This window comes from Prionailurus bengalensis, chromosome A3 (genome assembly GCF_016509475.1).
Source record: "Prionailurus bengalensis isolate Pbe53 chromosome A3, Fcat_Pben_1.1_paternal_pri, whole genome shotgun sequence".
In the NCBI taxonomy this organism is placed as follows: Eukaryota; Metazoa; Chordata; class Mammalia; order Carnivora; family Felidae; genus Prionailurus; species Prionailurus bengalensis.
Window position 1 is genome coordinate 87,324,008 of NC_057354.1, and position 21,644 is coordinate 87,345,651.

General features: G+C 35.7%; 1 protein-coding gene across 19 annotated transcripts in view; it reads right to left on the reverse strand.

Annotated features, from left to right (window-relative positions):
- TIA1 (TIA1 cytotoxic granule associated RNA binding protein) overlaps positions 1 to 21,644 on the reverse strand; it is a 33,181-nt gene continuing 11,537 nt past the window's right edge. For 4 of the 19 annotated variants that reach the window (XM_043603586.1, XM_043603584.1, XM_043603592.1 and 1 more), the window contains 11 exons: positions 20,225 to 20,323; positions 19,336 to 19,390; positions 19,131 to 19,163; positions 17,815 to 17,902; positions 14,559 to 14,634; positions 6,478 to 6,586; positions 5,985 to 6,080; positions 5,784 to 5,868; positions 5,294 to 5,417; positions 3,992 to 4,137; positions 1 to 2,686 (listed from right to left, as the gene is read on the reverse strand). In XM_043603586.1, coding sequence (XP_043459521.1) covers positions 2,560 to 2,686; positions 3,992 to 4,137; positions 5,294 to 5,417; positions 5,784 to 5,868; positions 5,985 to 6,080; positions 6,478 to 6,586; positions 14,559 to 14,634; positions 17,815 to 17,902; positions 19,131 to 19,163; positions 19,336 to 19,390; positions 20,225 to 20,323 — 1,038 coding nt within the window. In that variant the 3' untranslated portion in view covers positions 1 to 2,559. Of the gene's footprint in view, positions 2,687 to 3,991; positions 4,138 to 5,293; positions 5,418 to 5,783; positions 5,869 to 5,984; positions 6,081 to 6,345; positions 6,587 to 14,552; positions 14,635 to 15,342; positions 17,792 to 17,814; positions 17,903 to 18,400; positions 19,281 to 19,335; positions 19,391 to 20,224; positions 20,330 to 21,644 lie in introns of those variants that run through there. The other 15 variants (XM_043603587.1, XM_043603585.1, XM_043603589.1 and 12 more) reach the window with 13 other exon arrangements.

The window sequence follows — 21,644 nt, forward strand, 5'->3', positions numbered from 1 at the left end:
TTATAGAAAACATAAAGGAACTTTAATATCCAAACAGTCAGGGCAAAGAATACTGGATTAATGACCCATTAAATGTGTATCACTTCAGGTTCTTTACAGTACCAGATGTATTTTATAGTAATCTGAATGAATATTGCAGACAATGAAGCCATTTTTAAAACTTTAATTTCCTTACCTGATACTAATACCAGTATGATTTTTAGGCTAAAAAATCTTTAAATGATTTAACACTAGGAGTAAGATTTAAACCAAAGTTAGCAATGTTCTTGAAATGTCAATTTGTTCAGTAGTAACTTTTTGAGAAATACTTTCTTCTCAAAAAGTAGTCAATGTACACTTTAAGACTTGTGCAATAAGAAAATATACTGACTAGTAAAAAGTATTAAGATAGTCAAAATGAAAGAAAAATTATACTTTTGTTTAAATTACTTATGCCCAAATAATTTACCCTGCAGTCCACAGGTGTACAGGAAATAAAGTATTTTTGAGTAAGAAAAATAACGAGGGTCCTAAAATAGAAACATAAGCCAGAAGAATCTAAAAATAGTTTCCTGATAATTTATTTTATTTTTTTGAGTATTTCATTTAAGCTGCTTCTGGTTGCATGCCCTGATCTGTAAAACTTAACAAGGAAATAAAATTCCCAAGTATTTAAAAAATTTACTCATCTTCCATAAAGCAACTTTTAACGTATCAACACTTAAAAATACACAGTGACTTAATGAAACATCAGTACAACTGCATAGAATTGAGCTCCAGAGAATTATACACTTCTGAGTTGTCTTTCCTGGGCTCTGGTTTACATGAGTATTGGCTTTAGAGACCACCTTAATTTGCTCCTACCTGGAAAAGACAGTTCAGGAAACCAAGATTTCACAGGCTTTTATCTGTTGCTAAATACTAGGAGCTCTCTGAAGGTCTTAAAAACAACGGAACCATCCAAATATGTATACTGGGGACTCTTCCCCTTTGTGAGTCAAGGAAGAATGAAGTTTGTGACTTTCACTGAAAACAAAACAAAATCTCCCACAACTCTTTGACGACACTCTGAAATGTACTAGAAATTTCAAAACTAGAATAATGCCATCAAAGATTAAACCTCTTAATGCTCGGAGCCACCCCAAAATAATAAAATTGGGAACTCCAGGAAAACAGGTACCAAAAGAATCAAAATAATGATTGCACTGAGGATTCTCCTCTTTGAAGGCTGTTTAAGGAGGTAGGATTTTAAGGTTTTTTTTTTGTTTGTTTGTTTCTCTTTTGGCCTCTGAACATTTAAAAAACACTTTGCCCGGCTGGTCCTTCAGGCTAATTTTGAAGTTCAAAACGAACCCCAAGCCTGATATTCTACAGTTTCACAGCTATCATTTGTACAAATTAAGTTGATTCACTCTTTTTGAGTAAATATAACTAGAAAATGGCAAATTAATATCTTCCTTTACATACAACTTTGTGTCTCAAAATTCTTGAAAAACAAGAGCAGATGACTTTGTATTCAAAGACTACCAAAGTGTGTATTTGATATTCACATGCAAACAACTTAGAACCTTATAAATCTGTCAACTCTGCAGGATGCCTTTAAGAAGGAAATGACCTACAAAGCTTGCTAATTGTGCAAAATATTAAACTGCTAAAACATTTTACAGAATGAAACAGTACATGTAAATGTAGAAGTTGACACATGGAATTAACACGGGCTCATAAGAACTTATCACATTTCAGAGATTTTCTTTAGTAGCAAGTTTTTGTTTTTATATTTCCTGGTACACAGCAAAGTATATCACAGAAGATAAAAATCCTTTTAAACAAATCCAAGAGGGAATTCTTGAGGCACCTTCTCATATAAAACACAAAATGAATGCAATTATCAATCCATCTGAGAAAAGTTTTCAAACTAAGTGAACATCATTTTTTTCCATTTAAGTATATTTTACAGAAATTTAATAAGGCAAGACAAATTTGTGAAAAATGTAGTTACAAAAATGATGTAAACTAATAATTTATATTTAAAAAACCCCAAGGGAAAACAGTGGAGATGGGAGAGTTCAAACAATGCCTTAAAAACAAAAAACAAAACAAAAACCCCTAAAACAGAATTGTGCACAAGCTGAAGATTACAAAGAACTTCTAGACTCTGCACAGTTTTGGTTCTTCATTTTTTTTTTAACATCTTTATATTACATGTTTTAAATCATATCAGGAATGCAAACTAGAACTGCACACTACTTTAGTGGAAAAAAGTTCAACATTGTGCAATTTTCTGCCTCTTAATTTTAAAAAAGTGGCAGCAATCCCTGCATTTGTATTTGAAACAAGGATCTGAGAAACTTTATCAAAAAAGGTAATGAAGGCAAAAATTGGCAGACATCCAGCATCTTGTTTCTTTTTAAAACAATGTGGATGATAAGTAATTTCATGATTAAAAAAATGAATCTTTTAAATAAATACATTGTATCTGACATTTGCACTGACTGATTTGATAAATCTTTTAAGTAAACAACGGCTTTACTACACTCCCTGTAGCCTCAAGCCACTGGCTTTAGATTATGGAGTCCTTTTTTACTGGGTTTCATACCCTGCCACTCGATACCCTGCAGGCTGATTAGGCAACATGCTGCCATTCTGTCCTGGAGGTGGCTGCACTCCGTAATTGGGTCCCATCCATGGTGCCGAAGACTGTGTCTGACTGGTAGAAAACACGAAAGGAGCAAAGAGGGGAAATCCACTGATTAAAATAAAATAATGCCAAGAAGAAGTAACATATACAAAGAAAATACACTTTCCTTAAGCCCAAATATAAGAGTACTGGTTATGCCAGAGAAAGCAAAGGCAAAAGCTATTTTTCCTAAAAACAAGCATCCTGGGGTGCTGGGTGGCTCAGTCAGTTAAGTGTCTGACTTTAGCTCAGGTTATGATTTCACAGTTTGTGAGTTCCAGCCCCGAAATGGGCTCTCTGCTATCAGCACGGAGCCCACTTTGGATCCTCTGTCTTTCCCGGTCTCTCTGCCCCTCCCCTGCTCACTCCCAATCGCTCTCAAAATGAAATAAAGAAAAAAGCCAAAAAAACCAAGCATCGTCACAGGTTTAATTTATGCAGTTTAATTTTGTTAGTTTAATACAGCTACAAAAAAAAAAAAAAATACCCTTTACCTGTAAACATTTATCCCCTCTGAATTCAGAAAAAATTCATTTCTAATCTCAAAAAGGAAAACTGTCCACCTGGGTTGGACATACACTGAACAACTACTCGAAAGAAACAATCATTTGGTACAATAAGGACTAGCATTTTTATTATTCAAAGAAGAAATTAAAATAATTATTAGCATATGTAAACTCAATTTTTTTCAACATTACAAACACAAGACTCTTTTTTTATTTTTACTTTTTAGAAGATTTTTGTTTTTAAGTAATCTCTACACACAACATGGGTGTGAATTTACAACCCTGAGATCGAGTCACATGCTCTAATGGCTGAGCCAGCCAGGCACCCCAAAAATGTAAGATCATTTTAAAATAGAAACTAAGAACTATTTTAATTTTCAGTGTTTCAAAAATTTAAATAAAATTTAATAATTCAGGGTGTATAAAGAGGCATCCATATAACAATGTGTGCATAAATCCTTTTGTACAGAAAAATAAAGGCATAATGAATAAAACAACTAGCATCAAAATAACTGTATCCAAGAATGGCTAAATGATCTTTAGTCACATAAAAAGCTTAGTAAATATTAAGCTCTCATTTTCTTAAATATTAGTTGATTCATTATTAAGCATTACCAAAAATCTTACAACACTGGTTATACCTCAAGGCAGCACATTTCCAGACAAATTTTTAAAGAAATACACTTAAAACTATAAATTAAAAACTACTCTAAACTAAGTCCTTGCTTTAGACTGAGGACCACATTACTTACTAATTACTTAAAATCTCTTCCTAAGTTCTTGACTTTTTCAAAGGCTAATAATAAAGGAAAAGAGCAGGTATGCTTACTTAAATCCCTGTTGATTCCACGCCTGGCCATACATTCCATATGCAGGTACTTGCCAACCATTAGGCATATACTGGCCAATTTGTTGTGCATTTCCATACCACTGGCCCCACTGGCCATAAGCTTGTGGATATCCAATCTGATTCTGCTATTAAAATTTTAACAGGTAATTTAGTATTATTTGAAGTTGTATGTACACATACAGTCCTAATATACCACAAATATACAGCCATTATACATAGGGCCATCATTACAGTTAAAATGAAAGGACGGGCACCTGGGTGACTCAATCGGTTAACCATCCAACATTAGTTCAGATCATGATCTTGTGAATTCGAGCCCCATATTGGGCTCTAAGGGGTTAGCCCGCTTAAGATCTTGTCTCCCGCTCTCTGTCCCTCCCCCAACTCGAACGCACGTGCCCTCTCTCTCAAAAACATTTAAAAAAGAAAAAAAATAAAGGATAAACAAAAGCTTATAAAATGAATGCTAAAAAAGAAAAAGAAGTGAAGTTATAGTGCTGTAACTCTACGTGATGCTCTGAATGGCACATTCTGTAAGGTAGCAGGTAAGGCCCTAGTAATAAATATTAAACACCCAGTATAATGTTTAAATGTTTTGTAAACTAGATAGGGAAGATTTAAAAATTACTTATTCCTATATTCAGTTTACCTAAGAAACGTACATAGTTTAGGATTTTCCTACTCTTGTCTTGGTGCTCCATTTACAGTTTCCTCACAGAAATTTTTATGGGATTACATTTGAAACCACTAAAGCTGCCTGGAAAAACAAAAGCAGCAAAAATCTAGAAGAAAATGCCAAAGCTCTAAATATGTTTATAGGTTTTGTTTCAACTAAGTCAAACATGCTTGTGAGTTCTCCAAATAGTATGTGAATAGATCTACCAAGTGTTAAGAAAAAATTGAATACCCTGCCAGGTAAACTACCACTCTAGAACTATAATACATGTAACAAGAGCCCTTGCAGATAATCACTTTAGCTAGAAACAAGGACTATCAACAATTTCATTTTTTAAAAATTTTTTTGAGAGAGCAAGCGAGCGAGCATGTGAGAGCACGTACATGAGCTGGGGAGGGGCAGAGAGAGAGGGAGAGAGAAAATCCCAAGTAGGCTCTAGAATGCAGCACAGAGCCCATCTTGGGGCTTGATTTCACGAACTGTGAGATCATGACCTGAGCCAAAATCAAGAGTAAGCCGCTTAACCGACTCGGCCCCAGGCATCCCTCCAACAATTTCATTTTAAAATAACCTATTGTTAGCCCAGAAGTCAAGAACCCTCTCACCTGTTGCACAGGATTTATCATGTCAAGAGTTTCTTTGCCCCAGTAGCATTTCACAACATGGCCTTCAATGGTAGTTCCATTAACAGAAACGATTGCATGTGCTGCACTTTCATGCGAATTGAACCTATTGGAAATAATACTAAGAATCACTAATATTAACTGTTTACTTATGAATAAAGTCTATTTTTAAAAATCAAACTGAGCTTGACATAAAACAGTAGTTCATACAAAAGAATCAATATGATTGTTTATTTTCTTTGCTATATTTTTTTTCAAAAGTCTTATAGTTTTGGAGAAACTTCTTAATAGATAATGTTTTATTGGCCTTGTGGTAACAGGGAGGGAACCAATTAAAAAACAGTGGCAAATACTGCTAAATGCTAGAGAAATTTCTATTTCTCTAACCAAGGTAAATTTTTAAGAAAACTACTAAGTTAAATATTCAAACATTTTTTGGGAGAAAATTTTTTTTCGAATAAACCACCCATACCGAACAAATGAATATCCTTTATCTGGAAAGACTCGAATTTCCATTATTTGTCCAAATGGTGAAAAAGTCTGACGCATTAGTTGTTCTATTAGACAAAAAACAAAAACAAACCACACTAAGTTATATACAATCCTATACAGATATTAAGCTTTTCAGTAAAAACATTAACCTCAAGATGCCACACAAGTAAACCTCCCATACCTGTCAGTCCAGAAGTGACACCTCCACAGTATACAGTACAGTTGCTTGGACTAGACTGATTTACAACTTCATCATACGACAGCTGTTTGGTGTTTGCTGGGGAGGGAAAAGTTTAGTATTTTGAACTCATGAAATGAAATGTTCAGAAAGAGAAAAGTAACATTGACTACACTACTGTAGTGGTAAATTTTACCCTGACCAAAATGCTTTATAGAATACATACTACATTTGCTTGAGGATTAATCCCCCCGCCCAAGATTACCTAAAAAAAAATTACTCAATATTCTCTCTTTAATAGGAGACTTGACATTAGAAATAATATCATTTATTATTTAAAATCACAAAAATGAAAACTAAGTACATTTTGGACAGTAGTCTTGATTTGCTTCTCATCTATTTCTGCAATAAGTCTCCAGGAACAGCTCTAACATTTAAAATCTAGCGTATTTTCCTCCAAAATTCCACATTTCCTTTTCTTCTCCAATACACCTACACTCATATGTACTCTTTGGAGCTGGAGGCTTTCGGGTTGCCCAGTTAGTTCTGATTTGTCTTCCACCAAGCCACTGGCCACCCATCTGCTGAATGGCATTTTCGGCATCCTGTTCCGCACATTAGAAATGACAAAGAAGCCACTATTAATTGATGTTGAGTGACTACAAGCAGTAGAGAAAATTCAGCTGTTTTCACAATGGTTTTCTGAATGAAAATGCTTTATTTATAAAATACACAATAGTTAACTAACTTGCATTTAAATAAGTAAATTTTAAAAATACACAATATATGATAGGTTTCTTAAAATGTAATGGTGCTTTTAAGTTATCTTTCTTTTATTTGGATATCAGACTCTGGGAATGTTAATTCCCTAAAAAAAGTTCAAAGCCCCTTATAAAGTTCATTTAATAACTCAGACTGTGGATGAAAATCTCACTCTACACAATCCAACAAGCTTGTTAATGACAGTATTTCATTTCTCATTCATCTAACAAGTAAACACTGAACATCTACCATGTTCTAGATAGGCATCAGATTAAGTGCTAGGGATTCGCTGGTTAATGAGACAGACATGGTCTCTGCTGCCTCAGAGCAGACATTCTTTTGGGGCCACAAATTAAATTATCACAAATTGTGGTAAATGCCATGACAGAGGCAAAAGGATGGGATAGAGAATATGGGCTTTGGGATCTACTTTAGACAGCATGATTAGGGAAGGTCTCTCTGAAATATAACATTTACACTGAAATTGAGAGGAACAGGAGCTAGCCAAGTCAAAACGTCAGGGAAGAAAGCCCTGGTGGAGGGAAAAGCACTGTAAAGTATGTTATAGCAGGAAACAGTTTGGTATGTTTGGAATAAAAAGGCATGTTAAAGGCAACTAGTTTTAGTGGAATCTAGTGAGCAAAAACAGGTACCAGAGGAAAATATTAAAAGATTTTAAGTAGGAGACTGTCATGATCTGATTCATGTTTTAACAAGGCCATTCTTAGCACTAGGAAGAGAATGGTTTACAGATATGGGTAGTAATAGGAAAAAGACACTCTGAAACTAACTCAATACCTACAGCAAAAAAAAAAGCTGGATTAGTGCAGTAGCAGTGCATATATCTACAGGAAGAATCAACAGAATTGTGGTGATGCACAGTAAGTAAAAGGGGAGGAATCAAAGATAACCTATGTTCTTGCATGGGCAGTAGGGAGGACAGTGTTAGCTAGCATTTACTGAAATAAGAAACCTAGGAGGGAGGAGGAAAACAGTTTGAGGAAGAAACAAAGAGCTCCATTTAAGACACATTAAGTTTGATGGGGCACCAGGGTAGCTCAGTTAAGCATCCAACTTAGGCAGGCTCAGGTCATGATCTCACAGGTTTGTGAATGGTGAGCCTGCATCAGGCTCCCTGCTGTCAGGGTGGAGGGAGCCAGCTTCTGATCCTCTGTCTCCTGTCTTTGCCCTTCCCCTGACGGTTTCTCTCTCTCAAAATAAACTTAAAAAAAAAAAAAAAAAAAAAAAAAGACACATTATGTTTGAGATGTAGGACATCTAAATTAAAACTATTTGTTAGTAAGCATGGTGCACAAAAAAGTAAACTGCTGAACTGGAGATATGAAATTCAGAGTCATGAAGAAAGACCAGAAAGAAAAAAGAAGGCATCCTGGGACAGAGCCCTGAGAAACAACAAAATCTGAAAACTAGGTAAAGGAAAAATTACTAGCTAAGGTGATTAAGAAGTTCCCAGTGATGAAAGGAAGAAACTCACAAAAGTGTACTGTCACAGAGCCAAAGACATAGAAATCTAGCAGTAAACCTGAAAAGAGTACTGTTGGTACAGAATGAGAACAAAAGCCAGCTTACAGTGGACTGAAAAGTAAATGGGGTGCAATTCTTATCTGTTATGTCAAAAGTAGGCTTAATCTATCATGAAAGAAGAAACAGATTCAAGGCTAAAGGCTATTCTTGAGATACATGAAAAGGAAATGCATATTCTTAAAAAGAAACACACATTGTTTACCACACTTACCAGTTTGCAATTCATGAAATGCTTACTGTTGTGGGTTGAACTGTGTCCCTTTAATTGATATAAAGTCCTAACTACCATCTGCTCCTCCAACTGTGAAGGTGATCAAAATTGGAAATAGGGTCTTTGCAGACAAATTAGTTAAGTGAGATCATCCTGGATCAGGGTGGGTCCTAAATACAGTATGACTGATGTCCTTATAAGAAGAGGAGAGGAGTGCCTGAGTGGCTCAGTAGGTTAAGCATCCAATTTCAGCTCAGGTTATGATCTAATGGCTCGTGAGCTCAAGCCCCACATTGGACTCTGTACTGACAGCTCAGAACCTGGGGCCTCCTTTGGATTCTGTGTCTCCCTCTCTCTCTGTCTGCCCCTCCCCCACTCCTGTTTTTTCCCCCCTCTCTGAAATAAACAAACATTTAAAAAAAATTTAAAAACAGAAGAGGAGAAGACAGGGGCATCTGGGTGGTTCAGTTGGTTAAGCATCTGACTCTTGGTTTCGGCTCAGGTCAAGATCTCATGGTTTGTAGTTCGAGCCCCACATCAGGCTCCATGCTGATAACAGGAGCCTGCTTGTGATTCTCTTTCTCAAAATAAATAAATAAACTTAAAAAAAAAATGCTTAGTGTGCCTGGGTGGCTCAGTCAGTAAGCATCTGACTCTGGATTTTGGCTCAGGTCATGATCTCATGGGATTGAGTCCCGCTTGGGGATTCTCTCACTCTTTCTCTGCCTCTCGCTTGGATGCTCTCTCTCAAAATAAACTTAAAAGGGCCATGTGAAGACAAAGGCAGAGGCTGGACTTATGTATTTACAAGCCAAGGATACTAAGGATTGCTGGCAACTGTCAGAAACTAAGAAGAGAATGTTCTTCCACAGAGTCTTAAAAGGGAGCATAGCCATGACAACAGCATTGGTTTTGGGCTTCTACCTCCAAAACTTTTGAGAAAGTAAATTTTGGTTGCTTTAAGTCATTCAGCTTATGGTACTTTGATACAGCAGCCCTAGAAAACAAACAAAACTACTCATAAGAGAAGGAAGAAACTTTTTATGGCATGTGCATGTGTTTGTGTAGACAGTTGTGAATGGGAGATGAAGTGAAAGCAGTATGGAAACAAATCTTTTGAGAAGTTTGATTCTAAATTATGGCAGAGAAATGGAGACACAGCAGGAAAGGGATATGGAATCAAGTTTGTTTTTTTTTTTTTTTCCAAGTAGGCTCCACACCCAACATGGAGCTCGAACTCATGACCCCGAGATCAAGAGACCCACGTTCTACCGACTGAACCAGCCAGGTGCCCCAAGTGTGGTTTTGATTAATATATACTAGAACATGTTTTCTGGTTGATGGGAATGATCTAACAAAGGGAAAGACTGATGACAAAGGACAAGAGTATAGCAAAGAACATATTATACAATTCTGTTTACAGAAAATGTTCGAAACAGAGAAATCTATATACATAGAAAGTAGATTAATAGTTGCTCAGGGCTGGGGCACCTGGGTAGCTCAGTCAGTTAAGCATCTGACTCTGGATTTTGGCTTGGTCATGATCTCATGGTCCATGAGTTGGGAGTCTTGTGTTGGACTCTGCTGGCAGTGAAGAGCCTGCTTGGGATCTCTCCCTCTCTCTCTGCCCCTCCCCTGCTAGCGCTCTCAAAATAAACAAACTTAAAAAAAAAAAAATGTTGTTCAGGGCTGAGGAAGTGAGAGCATAGAGGGAAAAGGACAGTGACGGTTTCTTTTTGGGGTATTGAAAATATTCTAAAATTGTGATAGTTGCATAATTTTGTGAATATTCTAAAAACCACTGAATTATACACATTAAACAAGTAGATTTTATGGTATGTGACTTATACCTCAATAAAGCTATAGTAGGAAAACAAAAGAATAAGCATAGGAACAAGGTCCCTGAAAAGGCAAGAGAGGCAGGATCCCAACTGTGAGGGATCTGGCCTTTTACAGGAAGGACATGTCTTCTACTGTAATAGAGGAAAAAGAAGGTGGATGAATTCTATGTAGGTTTGGTGGTTGAAAGCTGAGGGAATTCCTGTATGATAGTTTCTATTTTTTCAGTGAAACATAAAGTCGTCAGCTTGGGTGATGATGGAGAAGGGGAAGGAATATTTGAGGAGACAGGAAGAGACAGCAAACAATGGGAAGTCAAACTAAAGAACAGGTTTACAAAGATAGTACCATGCACTCACTTAAAATGTGTTAAGTGTTAAATTAGAAGTAAAACCAGTGGACTCAATTTTTCTTGAGCAGTATTTAGTTACTTCGGAGTAGGCAGAAAAGCTACATTCCATCGGTACTGGCAATTGTCCCTAAAATGTCCAACATAAGAAGAGAGGCAAAGGAGTTGGGGGTAACTTCAATTAGGGCTGTGGCACTTCACAACACCAGAGCACTGCCAATCATATAACACAAATTTTACAGAAGCTGAAATACTAACTTAGGAAATTAAATTATTTCCTCAAAATTAACATACCATAGGAATGGCTATTAGGATACAAATCCATCTCTGGCTGACTCCCGAGGCCATATATAGATATTCTGACTCTCTTTTATTTTAAATATGATTAGTGATTTTTACATAGTAGGGGTTTATATGCCATAATCTCAAATGGAAAAAATTAGTTCCTAGTCCACCAAAGCCCTCAACCTATTTCCCCAAAATAGCACAAAATATTAAAATCCTATATATCAATCCTCCAAGGAACTCATACTAATTGTGGCTATCAACCCATAGTATCAAGTATTTTTCTACCTTTCCTAAATATGATGCTATGATTAACAGTAAAGCTTTTGAGGGGGGCGCCTGGGTGGCTCAGTTGGTTAAGCATCCGACTTCAGTCCAGGTCATGACCTCGCAGTTCATGAGTTCGAGCCCCACGTTGGGCTCTGTACAGACAGCTCAGAGCCTGGAGCCTGCTTCGGATTCTGTGTCTCCCTCTCTGCTCCTCCCCCGCTCAAGCTCTGTTCCTGTCTCTCAAAAATAAATAAACATTAACAAAAAAAATTCAACAACAACAAAAACAGTAAAGCTTTTGAAACCAACAACACTCTTGGTTGTTATTTTCTCATCTTACATAAAAAACTTCTTAAATTTGGTAGGTAACATATGCATATGGCAGAACTTTTATCTTTTTACCTCTCAATATGCTTTACCATTTTCTTTTTTTTTTTTTTTTTAATTTTTTTAACGTTTATTTATTTTTGAGACAGAAAGAGACAGAGCATGAATGGGGGAGGGGCAGAGAGAGAGGGAGACACAGAATCGGAAGCAGGCTCCAGGCTCTGAGCCATCAGCCCAGAGCCCGACGGGGGCTCGAACTCACGGACTGCGAGATCGTGACCTGAGCTGAAGTCGGACGCTTAACTGACTGAGCCACCCAGGCGCCCCTGCTTTACCATTTTCAAGTTACCTTCTAATACATGGGTTTTCCCTGACCTCTCAGGCTTACTCACTTTCTTCACAGGTTTACCTACTTTCTTAGAAGAATTTTCACTTCATGAAAGGAAGATGACAGCTACACTGCATAACACATTTGAACATATCCCAAAATATGATGTTACTATGAATAGCTGAGATACAATTGCAGTACATTCTACATTCTCTTACCCAAACTTGCAAGCCATGTAAACATTGTTAAGGCAGATTTCTGATTTAGAAAATAAATTCTGGGCAAAATGGTTGCAAGCTGTTATAGAAAATATCTGGATAGTAAGAATTCATTGTGAGGAATAACCAGACATTAGTTCCACTGTAAGCAGACAGAGTAACTAGAAAGTTTGACAATATTTGGCATAACTGCAAACAGATGTATTTTTTAAAACCCAGAAGAAACTGGCACAGTAACATGGTCATAAACCTGACCGGAAGCCTTTAAAAAATGATATAGTATCTATTTCATATAACTCGTTTATTAAAGAAAAATATTTCTAAAATACATTGCATACTATCAAAAACTTTTATTTTTTTAATGTTTATTTATTTTTGAGAGAGAAAGAGACACAGTGCAAGCAGGAGAGGGGCAGTGAGAGAGGAAGACAGAATCTGAAGCAGGCTCCAGGCTCTGAGCTGTCAACACAGAGCCCAACGCGGGGCTCGAACCCACGAACCATGAGATCAAGACCTGAGCTGAAGCTGAAGGTTTAACAGACTGAGCCACTCACGCGCCCCTATCAAAAACTCTTAATGGTTCATTTTCTTCAAACTTTTTCTAAGTAAACTCTATGCCCAACATTGGGCTCGAACTCACTTAATCTTGCATGAGATTAAGAGTCACATGCTCCAGACTGAGCCAGCCAGGAGCCCCTGCTTGCTCATTTTCTAAGACATTCTTTTTTTTTTTTTTTTAACTCCCTAAGGCGTTCTTATACAGAAAGTAGTGTTTCTGTTATTTATCTTTGGAATTACAGTTGTAACATAAAAGCAACACACTAAGATCTAAAATTAATGAAATCTTAGCATATATTCCAGTGCATATATATTCTCCCACGATTCACCCCTGTATTTCTGAAGTGTGACATCTCTGGCATTTAACTATTTTGAATCTTGAGTTATTACACTAAAATAGGTAAATCATTTATTTGAATTTATAATTCAAATATTGAATTTATTCAATATTCAAACAGTATAATGTGAGAAGCTTCCCACTCTGCCCTCCATTTGCCTCTTACTTCCTACCTCCAAATAGGAAACTCTGCAGCAAGTTTTTTGTTTTTTTTTTTTTTCTTTTTTTTTTTTCAACGTTTATTTATCTTTGGGACAGAGAGAGACAGAGCATGAATGGGGGAGGGGCAGAGAGAGAGGGAGACACAGAATCGGAAACAGGCTCCAGGCTCCGAGCCATCAGCCCAGAGCCTGACGCGGGGCTCGAACTCACGGACCGCGAGATCGTGACCTGGCTGAAGTCGGACGCTTAACCGGCTGCGCCACCCAGGCGCCCCATGTTTTTTGTTTATCCCTGCTAGAACAGATACCCAACAAATGCATGTTTTGTTTTGTTTTTTTAACACAAATGAGACTTTTCATCTAATTTACCAGGGAAATCTTTCCATAATTAGTAATTATAGAGCTTCTTTATATTGTTCTATAATTACTGGTTACGGAAAGATTTCCATGGTGTGTGTGTGTGTGTGTGTGTGTATTATTTTTAAAAACAACAGCACATGATTACATTGTATGTAGGATATGTCAAAGATTTCTTCCAGCTGTCACACTAAAGGGTTTCCCTTTACCCTACCCTTGCCTCTCATTTGACAAACTGCACTATCCTTCCTTTTCCACAAAACCTGAAAATTTCAAGTGCATGCAAATTGGTGCTCAGTAAATGATTGTTAAATGAAGAAATGAGAAGACATTTTCAAGTACATTAATATATAATTTTTTAAAAGTTCCCACCAACTGGAGCATTTTATTTGTTTATTTATTTTTTTAGTAATTTCTGTACTCAATGTGGGGCTCGAACTCACGACCCTGAGATCAAAAGTCATATGCTTTTCTGACTGAGCCAGCCAGGTGCCCTAATGAGTTACTTTTTTTTAGATAAAATTGTATGTATTTGCAGATAATAGAATTTTATATTTTAGAAATTCATAAAAAAACCCACAAGAACCAATGGAAAATTACTACAACTAAGAGAAATCAGTAAAATAACATATATAAAAATCAATTTGTAATAATCAAAAGCTATACATATTCATATATATGAAGCAAACACAGAAAATGTTATTAGTTACTTTTAAATTATCATGAGAATACAAAACAGGGAGATAATGAATTAACTAAATAAATGAGATTTTCAATATCTACCTTTGATAATTTAAACATCTCTACTTTCTACATTCTGAAAACATTTTATCAGTACTTGGCATACATCAGGTGCTAAATAAATGCTGAATAAATGACCAAACAGGAAAAAAAAAGATACCCTCTTGTGAAGGCATTAATTATCAGTGAAATGAGCAAATGGCAGATGAAATAAAATCATTAAAACAAAATGAGTACTTTTATTCTTTACTCTTAAAGGACCGCACATGCACTTTTTAATTGAGCTCACCCATTTGTTGAAAAAGGAGACAAAGCCATATCCTTTAGACTTCCCTGTTGCCATGTCTTTTACCACTCTGGCATCTCTGAAATCAGAAATAATCAGAAGTTTAGGTTTACACACTCTCCTCTGTGTATCAAGTGAGAATGTCATACACAACTCATTTTTATGTTTCATCTTCATTAAAATGAACCTTTAATGCATATTCACCTTTTTATTCTATAACATTTATCATGTATTAGCAAATGAGGCTTTATAAACATGCAAATCAATAATTACTTAAACATATATGTATATACTGTACAAAAACTGCCTCCCACTTCAAAAAGTTTTTAAACTTTCAAATCTTAAGCATGGTAAAAGCAGCTATTCGTATGAAATTGCTTAACCATTTATAGGGTTCACAGGCATATTAGATGAATGGCTTTCTTTAACCATGCAATTTATAATTTTCTATTTGATACCACATACTACCTAATCATTAAAAAATTAAAATATAAAACTGGAAACTGAAAGAATGAAAAGCTGTATATTTCCTAAATTAATTAAATTACTTCATTTTCTCAGATCAATTGACACCCCCCTTTTGGACTATGGGTAAATTTTGAGAACTTGATGTTTTCAGAAATGCTAAATCATTGAAGAAAAACAGTAGACACACACTTTAGTTTTAAACTATATAAGAAAAGATTTTATACTGAATTTTAAAATAGCAATCATATAAGATTGATTGGAAACTACAAGATATAAAAGCAAAATTTTAAAAAGTCAGAAAGTAAAAAAGCACGCCAACATTTATCCACTGTGAACCGTAGCTTGTAGTTAGCCAGGGCAATTCTGTCCATTCTTCAGAGATACTCTGCAAAATAACCAGAGCCCTATTATTTGAGATTGAGTAAAAAAACCCAGCCATGATAGCTAAAACTCCATACCTCAAAAAATTGGACTCAAATTGTGCTTCACAGGCAATCTGCTTTTAAGTTAGCCAGGTATGTCACAATGCTTGTTCTCTCAGGACACATGAACAAAACAGGCACTTTCACAACAAAAACCCAAGTCAGAAAGCCATGCAATATAATTTTATATTAAAGTATACATAAGCACATTTCGATCAATTTAGAAGTGATTTATTAAGTGTTTAGAGTCAAAATGACAAAGAGGTGGTGGTGAAAGGGAAAACTAATGCAAGTCACTTCTCAATATGAAAAAATACTTACATTAAATTATCGGTATGGTACACATGCATTTAATTTGGTAGCTGATTCACTTCTATAGCAAAATTTGTTAAACTACTCTAAACTCAAGGAATATAAACTGTATAAATTAGGGCACAAAAGTACTATATCTTTTATACTACATATTCTAATAGGCCACCACTTACTGCACACCATCTATAAACTGGGCACTGTTGTAGGATTTCTACAGAGAATACCTGACTATCACGACGAGAACCTTTCCATATATATTTATCTCCTTTAACAGAAAAAGGAAATGATGCTACCAACTGAGAATGGTTCTTTTAAATTTAGGAACGCTAACTCCTTGCGTAGCCTAAAGCTTAAACATTATATGTTACCTCAAATTAAAATTATCATCTATAAGTTATAAAGAAAGGACTTACCAAAAAAAAAAATATATATATATATATACACACACACACAAACACACACACACATCAATAATTATGGTTAATCATAAGAAAATCTAGACTGTAATTATTATAGCAACATATTTAACAAAAAGAAATTACTGATACATGATTAAAGTCATGAAATTATTAAAATTTGAATGTCATTTAACTGAAAATCACTGATTGTTAAACAATCTTTATCTAATCCCAAACTAAAATCCCCATGTTTTCACAGAAGCTACTTCAACCAAAATCAAAGCATTTAATAAAATAGCTGTTTGAATCTGTTAAAATGTTAGAAAATTTTTTTCTTCTTAAAGTTAAGTTTCAGGATATGTTAGCCTTGAAATATATTTAAGTCTTACTTATTTCTGAAAGGATTCTCTAAGGAAGAAGCAGCAAAGATCTAGATCAGGGTTCTTTAATCCTTCTTTAATCCTTTTATGGTCCTGTGACTACTCTGAAAATAGGATAAAACTTACAAAGATACTCCATACCAAAATGAAAACAAACACAAAATTTTGAATACAGAGATTTATAGAGCTTTTGAGAGGCCACAGGTTAAGACCTTCCAGTCTAGATATTTGAAAGCAAGCTAACCATCATGAAAACCCTAAGATAGATTAAAAGGAACAATCAGTAAATTAGAACTTTACTTATTTTCCTAATCAGTTCTCACAAAGAAAAATGTTGCCTAACAGAAGAGTCCATTTATAAACCCTAATCTTCCAGCCATTCCATGTTCACTGTTCATTTTCATCCTACCAATGAACTACAACTCTTCAAATGAAAACTCTCCAAATCTACCACCAATACTATTGGCATTTATTTTCCAGTCTCCTCATCTTTTCATCTCTGCTGTTGGTCTGTTTCTCAAATTAAACCAAAGCTAACATGCCCTTTTTACTACTCTTTCTAGCTAGAAAAATAATAAAGCAATGAGAAATCCCAAAAATTTGTTTTCTAAATTCAACAAGTACCTATAAGTAAATACTGTAATCAACTTATTCTTACTGTATTATGGCATGCTTTTCAAAATACTGAAGTTCTCTTATGATGAACACTACCTTCAGTGAGCTATTTACAAAGGGCCTAAACTGTATGATTAATAACAAATGCAAGCAAGACAGTGCTACACAAAATACATAAAGGCATTATTATTAACAGTAACAACAACCACAAAAGAGTAGATACCTGGGGATTAACATTTAACAACTGCTTTTTAGGGTCAATTGTTAAGGTTTCTTTTTGTTAAAATATATTGACACAAAATGCATGGTATCATAGAAGTGCCCCAACGGTCCAAATACCTTAGTCACAGCACAAGGTTACTAAAGATTATGACCAAGTTAGCAAGACATTTATATAAAAGAAACAATGTGGACAATAGCAAATTTGTCTCTTAAGAGCTCATGCTAACTGAAAAAGGATTTTAAAATAATTGAAGACCGAAGATTTATTTATCAATGGGAAAACAGTCTTGGGCTATAAACTGCTTAAATAGTCTCTAAACGAAATGTATTATATTCAAATGTTAAAAAATTAATGTCCAAAATTCATAACAGATTTTCAAATTACTTCTACATAAGACTGTTTCTAATTAAAATCAGTTTAAGTTTATCTTCTGTTACTTACGATATTCTTCCAAATGGTGCAAAAGCAGCTTTTATATCTTCAGTTGTAATTTCAGGACTGAGATCACCAACAAAGACATGGAAATGATCTTATAAAAGGGAAGGAAGGGGAAGTGAAAACAAAAACAAAATTTTAGAATTTAAAATATATTAAAATTTATTCAATAAAGTAATCTTAATTTATGGATTATAGAAAAGTTTAACACTATCCTATGTCTATACAAATTCTATCAATTTTACACATAATGAATCAAGGTCATAATATAGGAAAGATTCTCTTAAAGACTGTGACATATCTAACTGGAAACTGACAATTCTATTTCTACTTACAGCCAATGACTACACTGGTCTAAGACAATAAACTAGTATAAGTTTCGCAAAAAAATTTAATGACTTAATTACCATTCTAATAGTAATTATTTACATTTATCCAGTTTACCACTACATTAAAGTTTTAAAATTAAAATAAAATAGTGGTACTGTGAGATACGTAGACTAGATTTGCCTCAGTTAAGACAATCTGCTGAAGCTAACTACATGATATACTTGGTTTAACCATATTTTGTGAAGAACAATCAAAGAAATACCTTGCATTGCAACAGTTTGATGTTAAAGTATTTGACAGTTTTCTCAAAAGCCAACAGTTTTGGTTGCCCAGACATTACACCATTCAGTTTATGTGAATCCATGTGCAAGTGAACTAAGACTGAAGGCAACAGAATGAAAACAGTAATCCCTTCACTTTATATCAGAACCATTAAAAAAGCATTGGAGAGAAATAACGATCCCATATGTGAAGTTTTTTTTTTTTTTTTAAAAAGACAATGTTCACAAAAAAGGAAACATTTTAAAAATACAAAATAGTTGGATCAACACTTTAAAGGAACACATACATCAACTTTGACAAAGTATATTTGGAAAGAAAAGTTACCCCCATTTGGCAGGCCTTAAGCAACATATTGGATTGCCATTTGGGAAACACAGTTTCAGGAGCAACTCAAGCAATCAGAAGATCTGGGTATGAAGCACAGACCATGACCTCAAGGAAGCAGGGTATCTTGCCCTTTAGTTGGTGAAAGTATTTCTAAGGCATCAGCTGCTACCAAGGGGGTCAGAGAGCTTGAAATAGCACCAAAGTAGTGGACAAGCCACACTTGGTCAACACTGGGAAGAAGGGGGAAAAATATTGCCTGAGAGACAAACAGAAATATGACCTCCTCCCTCCCACCTCCCCCCGGTATCAAACAAAAAAACTTCAAGTGGTTAGTGAATACCCTTTCAAGAGATTTCATTTTATGTTTAAGAAGATACAATTACCTTGTGAACGCTGTGTGCTGACAACGGTACTACCTGATGACAAAGATTAGATTTGTTCTTAAATTTATTAACACAAACACATTCAATCATATCTTAGGATAACGATCAAAACATTACTGCAAACATGTATGATGTTTATATGCTTTATAATAAAACTACTGTGTACAATAAAAACAAACGTTCAAAGAGTATAAAATATACTTACTGCTTGTATCTTTCTTTTGACTGCTGGGGGTTGTTGCCCAATTCACTTTGACTTCCTAAAAAAATTTTCAACATTTATACTCCATAAAAATAAAGCTCAAAATCAGTTATTAACAAGATTTGTATCTATAAACACATAGAAAAGTATATGTTGTAGATGAAACATTCAAGGGGATACCAGTTCTGGTCAGTTTTAATACTTATCTTTTAACCTACACTTGCGCAAATGTTGGCAAATCCTAACCTTACGTACTTCTGTTAACATTCAACTAACCTTTCTTATCTAAAGTAACAATAAATTCTTTCCTTTTATTCTTCCCTATTACTATCCAAAGTTCTAGACGTTTCATCCAAGCTTGAGTAATTCAACAAATATTTTAGTATTTACCATGTGTGAGGCACCATGAAGAATACCAACATAAACATGTCCTCTAAAAGCTTAATCCCATCTTTCAAATATTAAATGTGACCTTTTGCTATAATGTGAATATAGCACTTCCAAAAGATAAACAAAAGTGCATGCAACAAAAATTTTCAAGTCACATTCATTCATTCACTTTGAGAGAGAGAGGGAAAACAAGTGGGGGAGAGGGCAGAGAGAGAGAGAGAGAGACAGAGAGAGAGAGAGAGAGAGAGGGAGAGAGAGAGAGGGAGAGAGAGAGAGAGAGGGAGAGAGAGAGAGAGGGACAGAGAGAGAGAGAAAGACAGAGATAGAGACAGAGACAGAGAGAGAGAGAATCTCAAGTAGGCTCCATGCTCAGTAAGGAGCCGGACACAGGGCTCAACCCCACAACCCGGGGATCATGACCTGAGCCAAAATCAGGAGTCAGACGCTCAACTGAGCCACCAAGACATCCCTCAAGTCACCTTCTTTAATTATGATAGCTTACCTTACCCATTATCTTCCGCCCATTCATAGCAGCTAGCGCTGCAGCTGCATGACGATGCTCATAAAACTCCACAAAACAATATGGATCATTTCCAGCTGTCTGTTGAAGAAACACAAAAGTCAAATTTAAGTTGTACACTCTTATTACCTTGGAATTACGTAAAGTTTTGTATATCTCAATAATTAGGCCAAGGAGAATGAAGGGTCCATTCTGTAAGTAAACCTTCAGATAAGGAAGTAAACACTTAAAAAATGAAATATAGTAATTTTATAGAACATTATCTTCTTTGGGGCACCTGGGTGGTTCAGTTGGTTAAGCCTCTGACTTTGGCTCACATCATGATCTCAGTTTGTGAGTTCAAGCCCCACATCCAGCTATGCACTGAGTGCAGAGCCTACTTCAGATCCTCTGCCTCTTTCTCTGTCCCTCCTCAATGTGAGCCCACACCTCCCCCAATAAACCTTCTCTTTTTAGTGTTTATTTATTTTTGAAAAAGACAGAAAGGGAGCACGCAAGCAGCGGATGAGCAGAGAGAGAGGGAGACACATAATCGGAAGCAGGCTCCAGGCTCTGAGCTGTCAGCACGAGCCCAATATGGGGCTCGAATTCATGAACCGCAAGATCATGACCTGAGTCAATCGGATGCTTAACCAACTGAGCCACCCAGGCACCCCCTCAAAAATAAACATTAAAACAAAACAAAACAAATTATCTTCTTCAACAGGTTATACTATACTACTACATACAATTGAATTTTGTATTAATGATTAAGTGTCCTACTTACGGATAGATGGATATATAAGCTAAACACACATTTCTTATCATATAATTATTTTTTTATGCTACAGACATTAGTTAAGTTTGACCAGACTCATGGTTTCTCAGTGCTGGCTTTTAATGATCTTTTCTCTCCCTTCCCTGTTATGTGTTACCTTTTATTGCTATAAACACACATATATCCTTACTGCTTCTAATTTGCTAAGTAGAAAATCTCACCCAACCTTTTTAAACCTGTTTCGGGCTCTGAAAACTAAAGAGGTTTTCTGGTAAAGGAAGTTTTTAGATCTTAGAATGTGGATGGACTTTCTGGGGCGCCTGGGTGGCTCAGTCGGTTGAGTATCTGACTTGCTTTTGGCTTAGGTCATGATCCCAGGGTTGCAGGATCAAGCTTTGAGTTGGGCTCTGTGCTGAGTGTGGAGCCTATTTGAGATTCTCTCTCTCCCTCTGCCCCTCTCCCCAGCTTGCAAGCTCTCCTTCCGTGAAAAAAAAAAAGGGTGGGGGGCGTCTGGGTGGCTTAGTTGGTTAAGTGTCCAACTTTGGCTCAAGTCATGATCTCACCGTTCAGGAGTTCGAGCCCTGCATTGAGCTCTCTGCTGCCAGCATGGAACCTGCTTTGGATACTCTATCCCCTTCTCTGCCT